Genomic DNA, 15,476 nt, shown 5'->3' on the forward strand with positions numbered 1-15,476 from the left:
CTTTGAATTCCATTGGCAATAACTACAAAATTTAAGTTTTCTAGTTATCCAAATAGAATTCAAATTAGAGACAAGCAAGTCAATTCCCATCTGTACAAGGAAATTTTCAGGATGTCCTTACGATCAAGATAGCTAGGTACCTACAGGATACATAGGATGTTCCTTGATAAATCCCATTTTATAAGGATATGAAAATGTACAGTTCTGCTGATAGTTCAGGGATATATCTAGATTATGCAGGACATTTTTGGAATTAATGTTTATATTCCCTAAAGTATTTAAAGACATCATCTTGGTTCTAGTTAGGATATTCTAAACACATCATTAGGGTATGACAGAACATCAATGGACAATTAAGTATGAATACAGGTTATACTGTGAAACAGTAAGAACTACTATTAAAAAATTTGTTACATAACTCATAATAAACATTAAAGAATGAGATTACAAAAAAAAGATATGACAAGTAAAGAAAAAATTACACAACTCAGAAAATAATCGTATACAACAGGTTTGTTACAACATTTTATTTTTAAAACGTACTAAAATGAATCATTTATGACAAAAAACAAAGATGATGAAAAACAATACAAATTTATGAATAGCTTTACATAAGATACAATAATATATGTATCGTATTAGTCGTTTCATTAAAAGAAATGAATGCAATAAAAATACATAATTCATGAAATAAAACGTTGAACACTACAAATGAATAATACAAAGCTAATAATCAATCAGTCAAGCTATCTTACACAATTTTAAATATTACACGTTTATAATGCAATTTTTTTTTTAAATATTGCCAACATGTAAAAATGTTTATTTTGATAATAGTAACAATACTTTAAATTTAACTTACAATTTATTAAAGTTTATATTAAGATACTGATCCTTTTCTTGCAACCGATCAGATCATGCTGAAAATCAACATAATTGTCTTAACTGGAAATATGTATGCATTTGATTTTTGATCAATTTTTTAACTATTATGTCAAGTACTTAAATATACTACAACTTCAACTGAAAATAACAAATATAGCGGTCAATGTAATGCTTTTGTAAGTAGTTAACAAATATAAACTTTTTGATCAAAATAAAGGTATATGATGCAAGATGTGTTATGTTAAGAAAAAAGCATATATTTACATAAAAATACAAATTTAAAACAGGATATTACTGAATACAATACCTAATATTTCTCTGAATAATAGCCCTTAAATATTTTTTAAAAGATAATCTTGGTGGTTGTACTGATATTGAATGTGTGCAGTCAATAAATGACAAAAAATGAATTTTTATTACAAAGTTTATCTGTAATTTCTACTCCTATGATGTGTATGAAGATGTTATGGTTGGTACCTAAAGACTGATCTTGGATAGGAAACGAAAAGCTCTGGCCTCCCAAATTTGTAGGTTGGCGTAAGGCAACCAAAATCACACACCAGAGTTTAGTTGTTATGTAACTCGATCAAGACCTTAAATGGATAGAATTAAAGGTAATAATAGTTTGAATTAATATTACTAAGGACAAAATGACATGAATTCAAACTTGGAATGTAAGAAACATATTACAACTTGGGAAAATGTAAAAAAATTGTTGATAATTTCATAAAGATGAGGAGAAAGATTCATAAATGATGATGGCATTGTCTGTAATATAGAATCATAATGGAAAATGTATTGAAGGATGGATGAGAGCAGATTGCTAGGAAACCTGTTGAGAAACTGAAAGTAAATACAACACAGGGCAACTTATGGAATGGAAGGAGAATTTTATAGAGGTGCTGGATGCACAGCAGCAAAAAATAAAGAAGAATGGTAATGTGTAATAATGGAAGACAGGGTAATTATGAGAAAGATGAGAAATACAAATTTTATAATACAAAATTAAAAAAAGTCTATAATACAAAATTTCAAAACCATCTGCCCAATATTTGGACAGATGGGCTTTGAAATTTTGTTGTGAACTTAGTTTATGGGAACCTTTCAGGGTTCTTTAACATTTTTATAGCAGGTATTTTTTTTCCATTACTATCAAGTTTTTTTAAAGACTGAAACCACACCTAGCATCAATAATTCGTTATTCATTAATATAGAAATTATTACTCATAAGTATAAACTTAAATTCAAAACTGAAAATAAATTTAATGACTACAAAAATAATGATTAAAAAAATGTAATTAGTTATACATAATTCTTTGGCAAATAAAATATAACTGGTTAAAATAAATAAGAAAAACACACAGCCAAAATTATAAAAAAAGGGACTGTTAACAGGTATAACATAAAATCTTATTTTAGGGTTAGTCAGTATCTTATTCTGTTCCTTGTATAATATAATCTCTAGATGACTAAACAATTACTACCAACAAAAAATAATTGAACCTTCTATTTATTAAAATTGTACAAATTGTAGCACAGTAACACTTTAACACGACCATTTATTAGGACTCCTTTTTTTAGCCTATATTTTAAAGGTGCTGCATGTGTAACAGATGAATTATTAAAAATATCCAGAAATAATTTTTTATTCAAAACCAAAGAATTTTGATTACAATATTAGAAGTGTATTAGCAACACAAACTATATCAACAAGTGTAAAAGTCCAACAACAGAGTTAAGACTTCAAAACTGCAGGAAAAAAATTAGAATTTAAACCTTTTTTTTAATTGAAATTGAAATCTGAAAATCTTTATTAAAATATTCCACGTTCCTGGAAATATTGAATACATTGTTAAAATTAAGTTTTGTTTAACTATCGTGCAACAAATTGAGAATTGTAATTAAACTTTATACTAGCTTATATACACGTGTATGGTAGTAATTACTGTAAATATTATTTCTTATGCAAGTTGATACTTAAAAAACTAATGCTGAATGTATAAATTTATACAAAAGTCATTATTTTATCATATTTTGGTTTTCTCTTTTTTTCACATATATCAACATTTTTCTAAATTTGAATAAAAATTTATATACTGATAATATAAAATTACTTTTTTTATACTACAGTTATAAATTAATGATACTGAATATTAACATCATATTAAGAACCTACCAAAAAAAACCCTAATGATTAGATAAATAAACATCACAAAACAATAATATCGGTGGTATTATCACATTACTGTAATGGCGTTATATTTGACATAATAAAATTATGAATGATTCATCATTAACTGCATTTATATTGAAGTAGCGGTATGTGGTTTTTCAGCCTCTCAACCATACTTTCATCATTAAAAACTTCTTAATCAGAAATTGTTTCATAATTTTACAGAATAATTTATGTTCTTTAAGTAGTTTAGTTATGGAGCAAAAATGTGCGTATTTATTATTTTATTTTTACAACCTTTTTTAGATTTTATTAAATATATTTTAGGGTCAAGTTTTATTTTAAATCTTCACCAGAAGAATGGGAAATTTTTTTTTAGTCAGAAGTATAGATTATATAGACCAAACCTAGATTTTTTATACAAGTTTATTAAATAAATAATAAAAATTACACTATAACAGAAAAATTATTTGTATACAAATCATGTAAAGAAAATAACAGTAAAATAATGTACAAATATAAAAATAGAAAAGAATATTTTAAAAGTAATACTTGTATAAATAAAAAAAATGGATGAAAAGTTACAAGTTTAAATTAATTTTAATATAATACTTTATATTACTTAAATGTTTTCAAATTAAAATATAACATTTACATAATAAAAGATAGAGTGATTTATATAAAATTTAAGTAATCAATAATGATTTGTAAATATTTTTGTTGGACTGCTTTTAGTGTCAACACAAAGTTATATTTTGCAAAGGTCACTGAACCAGATAAACCTCTTACCTGATAGCAGCATTTTTTTATTGATCTGTGTTTCATCTAAATTCTATTTTCCCCCTCCCATGAAAAACATTAGGTACATGTGAATCACTGCCAGAATCTTGGACTTCAGCATCGTCATTTGAGTCGCAAGAATTCAATTAAAACTAATTTCAATAAGTTATCATTTTCATTCAAGTTACCCATTTTTTCACTTCATTATCTAATACAAAATCTGGTCCTTGACTTCAACTGTTTCAAGATCATAGCCATTTGAATCTATTTCAGCCCCAGCACACCATAAGTACTTCTGAATTTTATCGCTGAAGTTTAATTCAGTAATCTGCACTTAATATGTTAAAAACTTTCTTCCAATTGTCTTTTTGTTCAGAAGTACTTGGCTGAATATAAAAGAATACTGCAGTCTATATACTAGTAAATTACTCGAAAATGAAAGTTCATGGGCAATGTATTATATATCCGAATAAAAAAAATGTAAAAAAAAATGTTGTGCTAAGAAAATATCTTCATAAGTAATAGTATAGGGGCTAGTAAACCCAGTGTAATCAGTTCACTATCAAAAGTATAGGCTCAACAAACCTAGAAAACTACTGTATTAGTACTACTGTATTACCTACTGTATTAGTAGGATTTTTATATAGGTACCTCTGGTACCTATATAAAAATATATGTAACCAGAAATATAGACTCGCATACCTGGTAACTACTACAAAAATACCTCCTACATAAAAGAAAAGTAACCTGACACATCCCTCAACTCAGATTTTAATAAGGGTAAGTTACTTCAGTGCCACCCACAAATTATAATCAACGCTGCCAAGATAATCAAACAAAAACATTGTATGTCTGATAAGCCTATATATTCGGGTAGAGGATTAAACTCTATAAAAATATGACACAAGAAATATGATACAAATACCAGATAGATATATAATAACCCACCCTTCTCATTCTGTTTAATACTTGGAACTATGCATTAACATAGTAATTGGAAAGTAGCAGCAGGTTATTTAAAAATAAAATGGACAAAACTTAGTAATCTAACCACAGAAAATCACTTTCTTCAATTTATCATATATATATATTATACAATATTGTTCAAGAGTTACAATAATTTCAAAGGAATTTTTAGATTATGCTCACATTGTATTACTTAGAAATTTAGTACCTAAAAATTCTGATTACGAATCAAAATACACAAAAAGTTAAAAACTCCAATTTTAATATAATTATGTTTGTATATTGGAGTTTGCCTGTATACAAATACTTAAGTGTTAAGAGTTATTTATTTTTTTATTTCATACTAATTAGAGTTCTTTAATAAATCTTGTATAATAAAGTTAATTTTAAAAATATATAACTAACCTTTTAATAACTAATGGAAGAAACAAATATTAAATGAAACACATGAGCCAATGTAGTGGGTACAGCTTAAAACGGCAATCTTTTCAAGCATCAATTGTCATATATTCTAGATGGGGTTACTTATATTTTTTGTTGTTGTAATAACAAAAAACCAATTTCAAAATGAGATATTAGATACTTACAGCCATTTTAATAACAGATTTGGGCTGCTGGGGTGAGCACTGAAGAGCCCATGTATTATGAGCTTCTCCATGTACATGATTTAGTAGATTGCAAACTTAAGGATTCATAATAAAAAAAATTAAAATAACCACTAAATTAAAGAACTAAAAAACCTGACTATTTCAGATAAAAGAAGTACATGGAAATAATTGGTTATCCTAACAAAACCAGAAAACTAGAGTTCATAGAGCTCTCTGGTATGTGTTTTCATATGTCTACAGCCAACTGCATCCTGATCTAGCTGCAAATAGTCCACTTAGGTTAAAAAAAGATAATGCTTATAAGGAAATTAAAGACCAAACAGCAATAAATATTTGTAGCAATAAAATTTTTTTCTACTATACAAAAACAGACAACTGAGAACAGTCTAAAAGGCTTTCCTAAGGAAACCCTTGTCTGTTCCAGGATTGTGTGAAAGAAACCAAATGAAATGTTTAACTATTCACACTTACAGCATAGTATCATGACATTATAGCTTTGAAAAGTATATGGGAAGAGTTAAAAATTTTACAAAGCAAGATATTTGCTAAATAAGTTAAAAATACATTCTTATTAATCACATGGAAACTACAATGGATTCTGGGTAAGATTAAAGTAAATCCATAACAACCTGATTGTTTCACAGCACTGGTAATATCTAGGGGAATAGTCTCCTGGAAATTGGGGGGGTGAAGTAACAATAAAATGCCAGTGACCAAAGCTACTTTTAATAAAGTAACTCTTATAATAAATTGCCGGCCTCCGTGGCATGAGTGGAAGGATCTTGGCCTTTCATTTGGAGGTCCTGGGTTCAAATCCTGGTCAGGCATGGCATTTTCCACATGCTATAAAATTTCTATTTCACCTCATCCTCTGAAGCAATACCTAATGGTTGTGCCAAAAGAAAATACTCATAAATTATTTAAGTTAGACAATGTTGGTGTAGTTTCACTGCATGTGTCATTTATTATTAGTTATTCACCAAGCAGTTGATGTAACTTAATTATTTAAATGAATAAAATATTAAATGAAAATAATTATTTTTAATCAATTTTTCTTTTTATAATAATAATAAAATTATTATTACTATTATAATAATCATTTAACATTGGAATTTTGAATTTAAGTAAGTACATCTTGAAAAAAAAAGTATAAATATGATTAATGCATGTAGATCACTTAATACTCGTTTTTTTACATTAAATATGCTATAAATTTTTACAGAAAAAATATAAAAAATAATAATTTAATACTAACAAAAGAAAAAGAAATCACAAATATAAGAATGTAATGTATATAAAATTTCCATGACACAATTTGTTATAAAATTTAGGATAAGTGTTAGATAGAACTGTACAATTTTTATTTATATCAACAAATGCTCAATGTGAGGTTAAAATATTTGCATGTAGTAAAGTGTAAATAGAATTAGAACAGATTTTAATTTTCAGTTAAAACATGAGTAGACTAGATTAGTAGAACATATGCATTTTTGAAAATATACATTAAATAATTTACATAATAGTTGTCTAGTATAAAACAATGTAATAAGTAAAACTGTAAAACAGGACATATAACTGAATTTAAAAAAAAGTCTATATAAAGAGCAGTACAGATCAAATGAAATTAAGTATGTAGCAAATTAGATATGACAACTAGCAATGTTTCTGGTATTAAAACAAAATATGTAATAACAAAAATAATCTATAACTGGGATTTAGAGATAAAAAACTGAACGTAAATTTATAATGACTTGTTTACAGCACACACTGTTTGAAAGTCTTTATGTATAAATTATGTTTAACAACTGGTGTCTAAATGCTCAGTGACTATTAACAAGTGAATACAACCATTATCTTTTACCATAAATGTGTTTCTCGAATTTCACTGATAATATGATTTGCCTTCTGTAAAGCCTGAAAAAAAAATTAGGTTAATAATTTATACAATTAAATAATTAAAAAGACACAAAAATTTATCATTTTTGACTCCCAATATGTATTCTGAAGATCAACAATACTATAGCATGTTCAGACCTCCTTTATATCAAGTAACTGACCAGGTTTATAAAATTAAAAAGGAGGTTTTGGTTTTCCTTTAAAAGTACCTTGGCCATTATCCGGATATTCTCAAATAGGAAAGGAAAATACCCATCTCAACAAGGAAGTAGAAGTTTTATTGGCTAATGCCTTTCCATAGTTGCATACCTAAGGAAATTCAGTTTCCATCATGTTTACCCTGGGAAGAAAGGGTGAAGAATAAAGTAAACAGAACATTGATGAAGGTGAACAATCAATCTAACTCTGAGACTGAGCTAAACTGTTACAAATGTAATGTTAAACCAGAGCAATAAACTCTTGAAGTTAACTAGGAGATAACTGTTGTACATCAGATATGCTTCATACCTTTCTATAATCATATCTGGAGAGAAGATGGGTTATTTCCAGAAGATGTGTTCATATTGAAATTGACAATATATAAAATATTAAAATACAGTGGATGGTACAGTTGAATGCACTCTGTCAGTGAACTACTTAAGTAGTCCACCTTTATAAGCATTGGGTAGTAGTCCATTACAGGCACTATTATGGTGCTTCCTTTATTCAAATGGTTTTACGAATTGCCTACTTACCCCTGGCCAGCAATTAAATTTTTCTTAATCAACAAGGTATTTTTAGCATATTTGTTGCACAAAAATAAAAATTCCAAAATAAATTTATTTTGAGCTTATTATATTACATTATTCAGATGATTCAGGAGGAAAGGGAAATATTTGGGAACTGATTCTAGAACTTGTGATAAGGAAAAACTTCATACAATCATACATTTTAAAATGCTTTGTTAATTATTTACAGCTAATAAAAAATTATTTCAGTTTCCCTGGTGAAATGAAGTCATACTGAAATTTTTAAAGTGTTATATAAAGGGTAAACTTGATGGTTTCTTATGTATTTTGACTTGAAAAATCAATTAAAACAGGTCCTAGAAATGTATTACAACTGTTTACAACATAAAACTGAAAAATTTGGTGACAAAAACAATTTTTTTTTAATGTTCTTTGAACATCTTCTACTACAAGTGATGTGTGATATTTAGTGGCAAGGGCCCTTTACACCCTTGTCATTATGTGTTTGACACTATGTTTTTATACTGGTGTTTTCTCATATTTTTAATGGCAATTTTCATGGTGTTTATTTGATGTGGATTTGATTGTTTGACAATGTTTCATAAGGTAAGGTCAATGTTTAATTGGTAAGGACAATCTAACCCTTGCCATTTTGTGTTTCTTTTGGGGTTTTAATCCCATGATTTTTAACCGGTAGGGAAAAGTATGTTTTTATTTTTTTTGATGTGGAAGGGACTAATGACCATAGCAGTCGATGCTTCTAAAGCTTCAAAAAAATAAATAATAGACGTCAATAATAAACAAATAATGATCATAGTAATCACAACCACAGTAATAATAATATTAATATAAACTAACAGTGATTACATACAAGACATAATTTAAAGTAATCATCAGAATTTATTCACAAGTAATTGAATACTGAAAAGCAGAACTCAGTCCCATTGAAAAAAGACATAAGCATGACGACTAGTCTTAACACTTTTAACTACTAGTTGTGTATTAACAACAATAGTACAACAGATAGGACAAGTATAAAGTTCTTTTACTGCAAATACCTTTGCTGTTCACAAATAAAAATACCCTAACAGATTAAGAATGAAATTCATTATTTCTTTCACTTATAGTCTAACAGTAACTCACCAAACCACTTCTTGTTTTCATGTACTTAAATTATTTATGACGTCACATTAATTGTGTCAAACTTTGTACACACTAGAGATTCGCTCCTTCACTGATCTCCTCGTGGACATTATTTCTTTCACTTATAGTCTAACAGTAACTCACCAAACCACTTCTTGTTTTCATGTACTTAAATTATTTATGACGTCACATTAATTGTGTCAAACTTTGTACACACTAGAGATTCGCTCCTACACTGATCTCCTCGTGGAATACTCTCTCGCAGAACTCACATCCTGCAGACTGACATCCTAATGTCTCACTTAGGCTGATTGTCAACTGGTCTTCCCCGGAGTATTTATTCTCCTATCCTCTTTACCTACAGGACCAGACTCCAGTTAAGGATGAGAACAGTGGACCGAGACCTTTCATTCCCATGCATTCCTAACCTGGGTCTGGTAACTCCTCACGGAACAACATCTGTTTAGGTGTCAGTGGGCAGTATTACAAAAGATGATTGTTAAACGGACCTGTTACCTTTACCAAAAGATTTCTTTTAGTGCCTTTCTGGATTCCTCCATTTAATATATTTTCTGTCATGGAGAAGGATGACATCTCTGATGGACATAACCCGTCTTTTGTTGACTGTAGCAGTTGGCAATAGTAAGTCGCATACATCTTTCACTGATTGTGGAGAAGATCAATGAATGAAACTCCCCTTGAGTCTCAAAAAAAATCCAGCTGACAGTTGGGTTTTGGCCTTCACTGGGCAGCCCTCATCCTTCCTTTGTCACTCCTTTCTTGCCATTTTTTACTCCGATGTAATGATGGACCCATGTCTCATTACATGTGATGATGCGCCTCAAAAAACTGTCTCGTTCTTGCCGAAATAGATTCAGAAGTTGCTTACAGATCTCCAACCTGACCTGTTTTTGATTTTTGGTCAACAACCTCAGAACCCATTGAGCACTAATCTTTCTAAAGCCAAAATGATCAGTGATAATGGATTGAGCACTGCCATAGCTGATACCCACTTCTGACACAATTTCTTCAACCAGTGATCCAACTTGAACCAGTGATCAGCTTCAATAAGCTCTTAAACGGCATGGATGTTGTCAGCTGTGAGACTTGACCTTGGGTGTCGATCATGTCTTTTGTTTTCTACACTTTCTCACCCGCCCTTAAATTGTCTGGCCCACGTATACACTCGGTTTTCGGACTGCGCAGCATACACAGACTCTACATTTAACGAGTTAAAATTTTCGCAGGTTTAACGTCTTCATTAGTTAAAAACTATATAATTATACCTTGTACAACAGACAATGGAACCTCTTCTTCACTCATGGCTGTACTGATGACAAAACAAACCAGAGGAGCAAAAAAAGCTGGTTCCCCCTCTCTAATACAATAAATATTAACCCCCCACTCAACCATTTAGCTCAGAATGCTTGCTGCATTTGTTTTACGCTTGCTGCACAGAATAGCAAAATTACTGTTTAAATTTGATTAAACCTCACAACAAATAAAAAAGAAACCAAAAAATTGCTTATATAATAATTTACCTTAAGCATATCACCAGCTTCCTTCCGCCTTTGTGCAATATGTTCTGATTCACTAAGCAGTTCTTCTGCCTTATCAGACTTATATAAATGTGTGACTAATTCAGATTGTAGGTTATCTTTAATGTAATTAACCAAAAAATGCATCACTGCCTTTGGTACACTGTCTTGGATAGACTTTCTAACAATGTAGAAATATGATTTTATTAAACGTTCTGTAAAAAAAACATAATGTGATATTTAAGTTTAGATTGTAAAAAAGACTATGATTTAAAAATAAATAATTAATAAAAGTATCAGGAACAATCAAGTTATATTATGATAAAATTCTATATCATTCAAAACAAGATAAAATTGTTCAGTAATGTACATATAATTATTCTGTTGCATAACTAATAATGTTAAATAAAAATAACAATTTACATGTTCAGTGCTTCATGACACAAAGTTCCATGTGTCCAGGAGTGAAGTTTCTATTGTACAGTAAAATGACAAGTTATACTACTTGGTTAACTTATATTATTTTGATATAGTTGTATTATTTTATTTAGTTATTATTTTTTTTTGTATAACTTTATATATATAAATTCAACATTTAAACAGATTAAAAAAAAAAAAAGTTTAACACTACAGAAAAACTTATATTTATAAATGGGATATGAAACCAGTGTAATTAGAAGTAAATTACACTATTTACTATTGTAAATTATTTACAATAATTCACTATTTGAATACAAAAAGATCAAAATAACACTGAAAATGGAAAATTTGGGTCAAATCTAAAAATAATTGATGATATGAAGTTACAGTACCTTCAAATAATAAATTAATTGCAATTTTAATTAACAGAAAAAGAAATTCCTTATTTTATAATAACAATTCATATTATTTTTACCGATAACGTCACAATCCCTTTGTTCCTTCTCTGAAAGTTTTCTTGAAGTCTGTGTAGGAACTTCGGGTAAAAGATTTATAGGCTTTTGTGGACTAAGAACACCTTTCCCTGAACTAGTAGATTCCATAGGATGATGTGTGGGAGTTGATAGTGGAGAATTATCAGTTGAAGGATTTGCAGATGCATCCTGCGGTTTAGGAAATATACTAACTCCGATGATTGTATGTCTTTGAGCTGAAGAACTTCTTTCCATGCTATTTACAACTGGATTATCCATTGAATGAGCAGATCTTATGTGATTCTGAAAAGAAAACTTGTACTTAAACAATAGTTATGAAATAATCTTTTTTATATAAATTTTAAAATTAATCAATAACTTGACAATTTTAAAAACTGTTATTAAGATGTTTATACCAAACAGAAGTTCTCAACTTGAATATAATTTGCTTAGAAGGAAAATTTAACTTATATTTGAGCTAATGTAAAAATGCAGATATCAAACATGATTATTTTGGAAATTACTCCTAGTTCTTACAAGTTAAGTAACTATCAACAATACCTTTTCAAAGCAAACGTAAAAATCAACTGTAGCTGAGATTATCATTTTCTGGTCTTTTTAAAGTTTTGAGTATTTTGTAATTTCATGATTTTTTCCATTCCGTTAAAGTAATACCTAAATTATATACATTTTTTTTTTATTGAAGAACCACAAATCACTTGACTACAAAAAATATTTAACTAAAAGGTGAGCAAATTATTTGAAATACTTCTTTTAATATAAAAACTGAAAAAATAATTGACCATTTTGTGCTAGTTTCTGACAAAAACAGAGTTCCCAGGCAGAGTTACCACCTCATGAGCCATAATAAAGAAGCAACTGCCCTCCTGGCTACTATAAGATATTACCATGGGGTGAGAAGGTGGCTGACAGACATTTCCCATGTTACCTATCTAAAGAACAAATAATAGGGAAAAGTGGAAAAAAGAGAGTATGGCAGATAACAATTAACCTATAAAGAGATCTGAATAGTTAATGTCTTCACAAGGATAATTGTTTCTGCGTACCTAGAAAAGCATCACCAAATCCTGATTAAATATCTGTTTCTTTTACATTCTTACTACAGAGCATTTCCTACAATTTATTACTTTAATTTTAATTTCAACTTTTTTTTATACAATATTGTTTCATAAAAAAAGAACTTAAAAATTATTTCAGATTTATTATAAAAAAATTATCTTTAATTGATATTCTCAAAAAAGCTGAGATTAATTTATTATTATGTTGAATAAACTTTTATAGACAAAACTGATAATTTCATATTCAATTTTAAATGTAAAAAAAAATTATAATATTAATATCCCTAACTCATTGTCAAGAAATATTTCATACTTTCATTTTATCACAAAAACAAACTTCTCTTTCTCCTTGTAAAGAATTAAATAATTTTATTGAAATTTAAACAATTTATTCATTATAATTTACTTTAACTCGCTGACCCTCATCCTACAATTGCGTTGCTTGCTATAAGCCTCAGCCAGATTTATACAAACAAAATGCAAACATTCTTTAAAAATGTCATAAAAAATTCCTTCTTAAATTAAAATTATCAAAAAAAAACAAAAAAACAGAATTTCCAAATAGATTCTGAAGAATGAACTGAAATTTTTGTACTGAATCTTTAAAAATAATTTGAAAAATTCAAATTTTTGCTTGTTCAAATAGTGTAAAAAAATTAACTTTCTATAATATAAATATTTTTCACTTCTTGAATAACAAAACTACGTGTAAAATAAATTTTTTAAACAAAATTAAAAACCAAAGAGGAAATGTATATTATTTACAGATGAAAATTATTCAAGTCTAAACACAAATCTACAGGTTAGGCTGTATAACTAAAGCGTGTAAGTTTTATTACATAAATATAAAATTATATTAACTAAATATATTAAAATGTTAATTGAAATCAAATAAAGAATGTCCAAATACACTAATACACATAAACAAAAGCTGTAAACAAAGAGTAAAGTTAGAACCTTGAACAAAATGCAAACAATACTAAACACGATACTTGTTCTGAATTTTGATAGCTGAAAGCAGTGATATATTGATATTATTGTAAACTACCATTATTTTAACTTCAATAAAAGTTTATACAAGCATACTCCAATTTTTTTTCTAATTACATTCTGTAGTTAAAAACAATAAATTATGTTATGAAATGAAGTACAGATATTTTGGTATCGTGTAAAATTTTAGAAAAACATCAGGGTAACAATACTTCCTTGAGACTCAAAAGGGTTAAACATTTTAAACGACTAATATTCAAAAAAAAAACCTTGAATACATTAAAGACATCTGAAAAAAATTACTAACACACAATAAAATTATAATTTATAATACCTTACAAATAAATTAACTGATTTTAAAATAATTTACCTTTTGCTGTTCCTCCATGTCAGATAAATGTAAAGTGTGTCGTTTATTTCGAGCAGCTTTAAGAAAGTCTTCCTCTTCAACTGACTTTAAGAGTGAAGAAACAAGAGCTGCATCTTTATAAAAATCTGGATGTTTTGTATTAATGTATGCCAGTTCAATTGCAACCAAGTTTTCAACCTGCATAAATAGAATAATATGAATACTCTTATCGAGCAAGTAAGTTGGATGAAAAAATAATTAATGATAACATATGAAAAACTACAATTACTTTTAAAATACATGCAGCCTCCAGATCAATCTGTTTCGATCTTAACATATTTCTAAATATTACTGTATACTCAATGACCATTTAGATTATTGCATTTTCATTACACCTTTAAAGTTTAATGATCCTTATAATTACCAATCCAAATTGTAATTAACTATTAATATCATCTTGAAATACCTGTTCCAAATAACTCCAACACAAAATGTTGATGTATAAAAGCTAAACTATGGTGAAAATGTAAGCGATGATTCGGATATAGTTACAAATAACAAATATGAGCTATTCTGATTGGATATTGAAGTAAAACAATCTCATTGTAACATACTGCATATGTGGCAGACACAGTTCTGAGTTTTTAATGCAGATCTCTCCATGATCCAATCTCTCTAACAAAATTTCTATTAATTTTTTTAAAAAATCACCTAAACTGAATTATATATCTCTTCTAATAATCACTGTTTATAACAATTTGAATTTGATATTCAAAAAATTTTAAATCAAACATTACTACTGCAAACAACTGAGATATTTACAGCATAATTGTAAATGTTACCATTTGGTTAGTAGCTGGAAGTCGTCGACGCAGAAGATGTGTGACTACATCAACAATGCGCTCATGTAACTTTGGAAAGCGCATCATCTCCTGTTGAGACTCAGTGCCACAATGCTGTATTATACGCTGCATTTCTTCATGAACCAATTCAACACACCTTAGAGATGGTTCTTCTAATCTTCGTATCTGACGTTTCACTAGCAATTCAAAAGATACCTAAAAAAACAACAAAAACATTATACATAAAAAATAAACTTAATTTAAAAAAATCAATTTATCAAAACATAATAATTAGACATAGTTTAAAATAGCAATCAGAAATATTACATAAAACTTTACCTGCTATACCACTACTAGTTCAAGATCAGGCAGCTGATTTCTGTACGCATCTTTTTTTTAATGAAACTAGATTTAAATGAATGATTAATGATAATTTAATACATTACTGCCGTGTTTTCTAGCAAAAATTAGCTGCAATTACCTTTAATTAAATATAAATTTGTTTTAACGAATTGCAACTATATTTTTTTAAAGTGAATTAAACATTGTTAGAAAGAAAATGATGTGGAGAATGTAAAAAAATACGGTTGCCAGTTCTCAGTCAGC

At 28.2% G+C, this 15,476-nt stretch overlaps 1 protein-coding gene across 1 annotated transcript in view; it reads right to left on the reverse strand.

Moving 5' to 3' along the window:
• Window positions 1-516: 516 nt before the first annotated feature.
• Window positions 517-15,476, reverse strand: part of Drp1 (dynamin related protein 1) — a 38,153-nt gene continuing 23,193 nt past the window's right edge. Inside the window, exons 9-13 of the mRNA XM_075362671.1 lie at window positions 14,871-15,086; window positions 14,050-14,226; window positions 11,613-11,913; window positions 10,721-10,932; window positions 517-7,326 (exon numbers count right to left, since the gene is read on the reverse strand). Coding sequence (XP_075218786.1) covers window positions 7,270-7,326; window positions 10,721-10,932; window positions 11,613-11,913; window positions 14,050-14,226; window positions 14,871-15,086 — 963 coding nt within the window. The 3' untranslated portion in view covers window positions 517-7,269. The remainder of the gene's footprint in view (window positions 7,327-10,720; window positions 10,933-11,612; window positions 11,914-14,049; window positions 14,227-14,870; window positions 15,087-15,476) is intronic.

This window comes from Lycorma delicatula, chromosome 4 (assembly GCF_047948215.1).
Source record: "Lycorma delicatula isolate Av1 chromosome 4, ASM4794821v1, whole genome shotgun sequence".
Lineage (NCBI taxonomy): Eukaryota > Metazoa > Arthropoda > Insecta > Hemiptera > Fulgoridae > Lycorma > Lycorma delicatula.